Source organism: Arachis hypogaea, chromosome 17 (genome assembly GCF_003086295.3).
Source record: "Arachis hypogaea cultivar Tifrunner chromosome 17, arahy.Tifrunner.gnm2.J5K5, whole genome shotgun sequence".
NCBI lineage: Eukaryota > Viridiplantae > Streptophyta > Magnoliopsida > Fabales > Fabaceae > Arachis > Arachis hypogaea.
The window spans coordinates 127,657,107-127,665,324 of NC_092052.1; the positions used below are offsets into that span (position 1 = coordinate 127,657,107).

The 8,218-nt window shown below is 42.7% G+C and overlaps 2 protein-coding genes across 2 annotated transcripts; both read right to left on the reverse strand.

Annotated features, from left to right (window-relative positions):
• Positions 1 to 2,167: 2,167 nt before the first annotated feature.
• On the reverse strand, positions 2,168 to 3,129 carry LOC140180757 (uncharacterized). The gene is made up of 2 exons (XM_072222049.1): positions 3,013 to 3,129; positions 2,168 to 2,713 (listed from the first exon to the last, which is right to left on the reverse strand). The coding sequence occupies exons 1-2, from the start codon at positions 3,127 to 3,129 to the stop codon at positions 2,168 to 2,170; spliced, it is 663 nt and encodes a 220-aa protein (XP_072078150.1).
• Positions 3,130 to 4,251: 1,122 nt separating this feature from the next.
• LOC140180758 (uncharacterized) lies at positions 4,252 to 6,893 on the reverse strand. Its single transcript, XM_072222050.1, has 3 exons — positions 5,556 to 6,893; positions 4,909 to 5,452; positions 4,252 to 4,661 (listed from the first exon to the last, which is right to left on the reverse strand). Exons 1-3 carry the CDS (start codon positions 6,891 to 6,893, stop codon positions 4,252 to 4,254), a joined length of 2,292 nt encoding a protein of 763 aa, XP_072078151.1.
• Between the last annotated feature and the right edge of the window lie 1,325 nt (positions 6,894 to 8,218).

An 8,218-nucleotide genomic window follows, 5' to 3' on the forward strand; every position in this document is an offset into this window, starting at 1 on the left:
CTTTTGTCTTTTCGTTACTGTTTGTAGTTGGCTTGCATGGGTAAGAAGGGAGTTGCTGTGGATGGAAATGACCCTTATGGTTGGGTTGATGGCGACGTTAAGTCACGGGTTTCGGTGTTTAGTAGTTCTGATATGTTGTCGCAGTTGAATAGTGCGAGGTGGGTCAGGGGTGGAGATAGTTTGAGGGTTAGGTTCTTACCTTGCGAGAAGAGTGATAGAGTATGTGAGAAAAGGGATGACTGGGCTTATTTCTATGTGTATACGTGCATGTTGACGGAATTGGGTGTTCGCTTTTCCTTTACTGATTTTCAGTGTGGTGTGTTGTCTCTGCTGAATTGTGCTCCCACGCAGCTTCACCCTAATTCGTGGGCTTTTGTTCGTGCCTTTGAGTGTCTTATGGAGTATCTGGGTTGTTATCCTTCCCTTGGGGTTTTCTTTTCGTTATTTCAAGCGAAAGGTGTTTGAAAGGGTGGCTGGGTGAACTTAAGTAGTCATCCTGGACGAGCTATCTTCAGCCTGTACAAGTCTTCTTTTAAGGATTTCAAGGAGTTCTTTGTGAAGGTTCAGATTTGTGAGGAGTGTTACCCGTTTTATCTTGACGCTATGATGGAAGAGAGGTTTCCGATTTTCTGGTTTGCTGATCCTCGGCAGGTTTTAGACTGCGAGGATAGGGTTAAGAGTGAAGATTATCTGATTGGGTTTCTTATGTCTGCTATGTCCTCCTCCGAGCTTTTGTCTATTCAGGCCTTACTGAGGCTTGAGGGGGATAGGGAGGCTTTAGATGAATATCTAGGTATACTTTGTGTTGGTTTGTTGTTGTGTTTAATGTTTTCGAAAGTTATTGATTTTGTTGGCTGTTTTTGCTAGGTGAAAAGGCTTCAACTTTAACCACTGCTAATTTGAAAGCTTTCATTTCTAAGGCTAAGAAGAAGGAAAAGGAGGGATCTTCAACAAATGTGGCAAAGGAGGGTGGGGGTTCTGTTGGTCAAGAGATTCCTCTTAAAAGGAAAAGAGGTGGGGGACCTTTGAAGGTGGTGGATCTGACTGGAGTGAAGGAGGATAATGCTGTCTTTACGGCAGAGGAGATTGAGTCTGCCTACCAGAGTCAGCTTGTCCTTCATGGTAATAGAGATGGGCCGAGTAATTCTATATGGTCGGCTTCTTTTCCATTCATGGCAGTGGCTGATGAGTTTGCCCAGGTTGATGCTGATGTGAAGATGATTCATGATGCTGGAAAAATAGGGGTCGCACATTATCTGCAGGTTTGTTTTATTCGTGGTGTTATTTCTTTTGTTTAATTTTTTGAGTATTGACTGACGACCTTTGTATTTTAGGTCATGGGTGCTCGTTTGCTATCGATTGGTCGCACCTCTGAATTGGATGCTATATTGGATGCAGATAATGTGGCTGCTGTGAAAAAGCTTAAGGAATCATTGCAAGAGAGGGATTTGAAGATTGAGAAGTTAAGGGCTGAGGTAAAGAATGTGAAGAAGGCTTCTGAAACTGAAGTTGGTAAGCTGAAGGGGGATTTGGAGGCAAATGTTACCAAGCTGGTGGGATTGAAGGCAAGGGTTGCCGAGCTTGAGGAAGAGGTTTTGACTACCTTTACCCTTGGCTTTGATCGAGCTGTAGCTCAGATTGGTGTCGTTGCTCCGGATGCTGATGTGAGTTTGCTTGATGTTACGAAGATTGTAAGCGGTGGTCGCCTTGTAGATGATGGTACCCTGCCTGAGAATCAGGGTGAAAGTGAATCAGTGGAGAAAGGAGCAGATTAGAGGACTGCTTTTGTAATTAATGTTTATTTAATTGAACTTAGGTGTTTTGTACCCGTATAGGGTGTTTGATACTTTGATTTTGAATGTGCGCACATTAACTCAATATTTGACATATTGGAGTAGTTGGTATGATAAATAGATGTCCTGATTAGAAATGTGTATATTTGATTATTTTTGTTGAGTACATGACTGATATGAGGTGGGGGACCTCATTAAAACCTCTCCAAGAAAAATCCTATTTTTTGGGAAAAACCTTGTGAGTAGGAAAAAGAGTGTCTCCCCATGGCCATATCTTCTTATGATAAGTAAGATCTAAGAGATGATACATTCCATATTCCAGGGATGTCATTTCCTTGTAATGTTTGAAGTTTATATGCTCCCTTGCAGAGTATTTATATTATTCGGTAAGGGCCTTCCCATGTTGCGGCGAGCTTTCCATGTGTTTGTGGTTTCCGTGCTTCCTCCGTTCGTCTTAAGACAAGGTCTTCCGTGGCGAAGGACCTAGGTTTGACCATTTTGTTGTATTTTCTTTTTATTATGCTTTGCATTGCCTTGTGCCTTATCTCAGCTTTGTATCTGTCTTCCTCTATTGTATCCAATTCTGCTTGTCTGACGTTATCATTGTTTGGTGCCGATGTTTGTGTTGTTCTTCCTGATGTTAGGGCGATCTCGACTGGGATCATTGCGTCGGCACCGTAAACAAGTCGGTAATGAGTCTCCTTGGTGGTTGTTTGTTTTGTTGTATTGTAACTCCACATTATTTCTGGGATTAGCTCCGCCCATTCTCCTTTAGCCTTGCCGAGCTTTTTCTTAAGTGCGATAAGAATTACTTTGTTAGCTGCCTCGGCGAGTCCGTTTGTTTGCGGGTGTTCTACTAATGAAAAGTGATGCTTAATTTTGAAGCCCTGCAAAAATTCTGCCAAGCTTTGATCGGTAAACTGCCGACCATTGTCAGTTATAATAGCATGTGGTATACCAAAACGACAAATAATGTTTTTCCAAAGAAAAGCTCGGACCTTTTCAGCCCCTATTTTTGCTAAAGGCGTTGCTTTTATCCATTTTGAAAAATAGTCAATTGCTACAAGTAAATACTTTACCTGCCCGGGAGCTTTGGGGAAGGGGCCGAGAATATCAAGCCCCATTTATAAAATGGCCAGCTTACCTCCGAGGTATGTAGGTTCTCGGCCGGGTTAAGTATTAGTGGTGCGTGCTTTTGGCAGCTGTCGCATCTCCTTACCTTTTCGATACAATCGCTCTTCATTGTTGGCCAATAATAACCTGCTCTGGCAACCTTAGATGCCAGGCTTATTCCTCCAATGTGGTTACCGCATACTCCTTCATGGGCCACGTCCATGGCGATCTTAGCTTCATCCGTGTTTAGACATCTTAGCAGTGGTTGGGAGAAGCCTTGCTTGTATAGTTCTGTTCCTATCAGTGTGAAGGATGCTGCTCGCCTTTTGAATGCTCTTTCATCCTTGATAGGTGTTGGTATGGTTCCAGTTTGTGGGTATTGTTTGTATGTTGCTCTCCAGTCTTGTTCCTGTGATATAGAGAATATTCTTTTGCTAAAACTCGGTTCAGCGAGGGTTAGCTGAGATATAACAGAATCATGCATACATTTCCTAGTTGTTGCTAGTTTTGATAAAGCATCTGCTCGGGTGTTTTGTTCCCAAGCTATATGTGTTATGTGTATTGAAGTAAACTGAGGTATGAGTTCTCTTACCAGTGCGTGATATTTTTCTAATAATTGGTCCTTTACCTGAAAATTCCCGGTTACCTGTTGTACCACCAGTTGTGAGTCACAATATACCTGTAGGTGTGTTATGTTTAAAGACTATGCAAGTCGAAGGCCGGCAAGTAGAGCTTCATACTCGGCTTGATTGTTGCTTGTTTGGAATGAGAATCTGATTGATTGTTCTGCTTGGAGGTCGGATTTGTCTGTTAGATATACGCCTGCTCCCGATCCTTCTGAGTTTGAAGCCTCATCTACATAGAGCTCCCAAGTGTGTTCATGATCTGCTTGGTCTGTTAATTTAGCTAGAAAATCTGCTAAGAATTGCGCCCTTATTGTCGTCCTCGGCTCGTATGTTATGTCAAATTCGGATAATTCTATTGACCATTTGGTGAGTCTTCCTGAGACCTCGGGTCAGGTGAGGATCTGTCGCAGAGGCTGATTTGTTTTAACGATGACTTTATTGCTTTGGAAGTAGTGTCTTAATCTTCTTGCCGTAAGTATTAGTGCATATGCTAGCTTCTCCATTGGTGGGTATCTGAGTTCGGCATTTTGTAATGTTTTACTGACGAAGTAGACTGGCTCTTGCTTATCTTGTATCTCCGTGACGAGTACTGAACTGATAGCCTTCGAGGATACCGATAAGTATAGTAATAGTGGTTTTTCTAAGTTCGGCTTCTGTAAGATCGGTGGTGACGAGATTATGGATTTCAACTTCTGAAAAGCTGCTTCACATTCCGTGTTTCAGTTGAACTTTGTTTGCCTTTTTAGTATGTTGAAAAAATGCTGAGAATGTGTTGATACACTTGGTAGGAATCGAGAGAGTGTGGCTAGCCTTCCATTTAGTCTCTGGACTTCCTTTATTGTTCGGGGACTTCTCATGTTAATGATTGCTTCACATTTTTCGGGATTGGCCTCAATGCCTCTTGATGTCAGCATGAAGCCTAGGAACTTTCCTCCTTTAACTCCGAAGGCGCACTTCTCCGGGTTGAGTCGCAGGTTGTGTTTCCTTAACTGACCGAACACTTCTTCGAGGTCGACATCATGGGTTTGTTCTTGTTGAGTTTTGACGACCATGTCATCAACGTATACTTCCAGATTTCTCCCTATTTGTTTGTTGAAGACCTTGTCCATGAGGCGTTGGTAGGTAGCCCCTGCATTTTTAAAGCCCAAAAGGCATAACAGTATAACAGTAATTTCCCAATTCAGTTATGAAAGCTGTCTTATCCTTATCTCTTGGATGCATTAATATCTGATTGTAACCAGAATATGCGTCTAAAAGGCTTAAAACATTATATCCTGATGCATTATCTACCAGTTTGTCTATGCATGGGAGTGGATAAGCATCCTTGGGGCACGCTTTATTCAAGTTAGTGAAGTATACGCACATTCGCCACTTACCTGAGGCTTTTCTTACCATAACCATGTTTGATAGCCATGTTGTGAATCGGAGCTCTTCTATGAATCCTGCTTGGAGGAGCTTCTGGGTTTCCTCGAGACATGCTGCGCGCTTCTCGTCTCCCATGTTGCATTTTTTTTGAGAAATAGGTCGTGCCCTTGGATCAATTTGTAATTTGTGGCATATGAGGTTTGGATCAATGCCAGGCATATCTGCTGGTGTCCAGGCAAAAAGGTCGGCGTTTTGCTGAAGTAGACTTGTTATCTTCTGTTTTGTTCCTGAAAGGAGAGAAGAGCTGATGTGAGTATAGTGGTTAATGTTGTTATCTAATTGTACCTTTTCAAGTTCGTCGATTGGTGTTGGCTTGTCATGGAGGTCTCCTCTTGGATCGAGCTCGGTAGTACCCGATATGTTAGCAACGTTATATGTTCCTTGAGTCAGCCCGGCTCCTTGTCGGATGTCTGTTCTGATTTTCAAGCTTTCATTGTAACACCTGCGAGCTTCAATGTGGTCGGAGTGTATGGTGGCTATTTGGTCCTCTTGCACCTGAAATTTGACACACAAATGGAGCGTGGAAACAATGGCGCCGAAAGAATTTAGGAAAGGTCTGCCCAGAAATAATATTATATGGGCTAATGCAATCGACTACGAAGAACTGCACATCCTTGGCTTTGCTCATGGGATGTTCTCCTAAGGTCGTTTTCAGCCAGATGCTGTCGAGGATTGACACACGCTCCCCTGAAAATCCAATTAGCTCCCCTGAAAATGGCAGCAGAGTTCGTTCGCTGAGTTTCATCCTTTTGAAAGTTGAATAGAAAAGGACGTCAGCACTGTTGCCGGGGTCGAGGAGGGCTTTCTTTACTAGGAGGTCCCCTGCTTGAATAGAGATTACTACATGGTCATCCAGATTATCTGAGTTGGTTTGACAGTCTGACTGTTTGAAAGATATGTTGGGTATTCTCGGTTTGCTAGTCAACACATCGGCCGTCCGCTGGAGTGTTAACTTGTCCCTGTATCGTCGCTTTCGTGCCGAGCTTGTTTCACCTCCGCTCACGAATCCTCCAGAGATGCAATTGATTCCCCTGGTTGGTGGGGGTTGGTCTCTGGCTTTGTCCGAGGTGTGCGAAGCTCGCTCTTGGCGTCGGTCATTAGGGTCGTCGGAGGTCGCCCTTGTTTTGCTACTGATGTATTTGTCCAGGTGCCCTTGTCTTGCTAGTCTTTCCAAGAGGTCTTTTGCGACCACACATTCATCAATGGTGTGGCCGAACTTCTGATGAAAGGCACAGCGTTTGGATTTGTCCACATAACACTGGTCTTGGTATGAGCCGGTCCTGCTCGGTGGCTTTATTAGTTTGTTATGTAGTATCTCCTTGATGATGTCTTCTCTCCTGGCATTGAATCTTGTGTATGAATCGTACTTTGGCGTTAGCCTGAAAGGCTTCTTAGTGTCTTTGGCGGTTGGCTTATCCTCATCCCTTTTGTTCGGCTGCCTTTCATTCCTCCGATTTTCTCGCAATTCTTCTATTTCGATTTGTCTGGTTGCTTTTTCTCGAAACTCCTCCAGTGTCTTTGGCTTTGCTACTGCTATTGCTTCTTGGAATTTTTCTGGGCGCAAGCCGCTTTTTATGGCATGCAGTTGGACTTCGGGATTAAGGTCGGGAATCTCCATAGCCGCTGTTGTAAAGCGGGTCGTATAATCCTTTAGGCTCTCGTGCAGTCCTTGATTGATAGTACTGAGGTAGTCTGAATCTCGTACGTAAATCTTGGAGGCCGCAAACTGATTAATAAATAGCTTGGAGAAATCGTCGAAACTCGTTATTGAACCTGCAGGCAAATTGGAAAACCACAACAGCGCGGTACCATCTAAAAAAGTAGGGAAGGAACAACATAATATGGGATCGGAGTCACTATTGAGGAACATCATGGATTCAAATTTAGTAACATGAATTTTAGGATCTCCGATCCCTTTATAAGGTACCAGCGTCATAGGGAGTGTGAAGTTTTGAGGCATCTTAAAGCTCATAATTTCTTCAGAAAAGGGATTAGCCCGCCGCCTCCCTGTTTTTGGGGCTTTCTCCTCCGTCTTGGAATTGGACTCTGATTGGTGTTCGTCTTGCCAGTGTTCACTTCCTTGTTGACATTTTTCCTTTCACCTTTATTTTGCAAGGTGGCTAATAGCTCGACCATTCGCTGATTTTCTGCGAGCAGCGCTGCGTTTGCTGCTACGAGGTTGGGACCGACATGTTGATGGGTGCCCGATTGATCCGTCCTGCTTCCGTTCCTGAAAAGGCAAAAAAGAGCACAAGGTGTATGGGGTTACACTTGAAAATGAAAAAATCGGGCCCCACGGTGGGCGCCAATTGTTCCGTCCAGAGTATGCTCCCGAAGTGTACTCGGCGTCACGGCCAGGAGAGGACTCGGAAGCGTTCTCTTGCGAACTGTTGACCTCTGCATGGTCCCTGCAAAAATGACTCCGACGCTCAAGTCAGTTATGAGAATAAGAAACTTAAAAGAAATAACGTTTAGAAAATAAAACTGAGAAAAGATGGGTAGATAATGATTGCTCGATATCTCTTGTGAACCGTTGATTACTCGTGTCTCTCTGTCTCATACATTGACGAGTTATGCTCGTCTGTTTAAATAGGTTAATCTTCGAGTAATGCTCGGTGTTGTTTGTTATTAGGATTGGGTTTCCGAATTCTGTTACACAAGGATATCGGCATGATTTGACTTGGTAGACTTATTCTCGGTTGTATAGTTTGTTGGCCGAAGATATTGGAAGATTTGGCCGAGGATATCGAGAAGGTACAGATTTTAATGACCTTCTTTTGAAGATGGCTGAGATGTTGCAACGGAATTGGGTGGTTCATGTCCATTTGATCCAGAAAATAGCGAACTCAACTGTTGATCTTTTAGCGAGGACAGCGGCGCGCCATAGTCTTCTTTATATAGAATACCTTCTCACTTGTTTTGTTGTTCAAGAGCCTATTAGGAAGGAAATGTCCTCTCCAACTTAGTTGCTCTCTGTGTTTTTTTTCTCAATCACAAAAAAAAAAAATTATAAATGGCATAAAATTTTAGTAAATAACACAATAAATCTTCAAAGTACTAGAACTTCATAATCTTAACTTATTCAACTAACAAAATATATTTAAATGTATTTTAAATTCAAAAGACAGTTAAATTGTTACAAATGACGTAGCAATAACTAAATCTCTTATATATTAGTTTAATACTGCATAATAAATTTAGTGATAACAAAAATATATCATTTAATTAAAGATCACACATACATTTTTGGTAAATGATGTA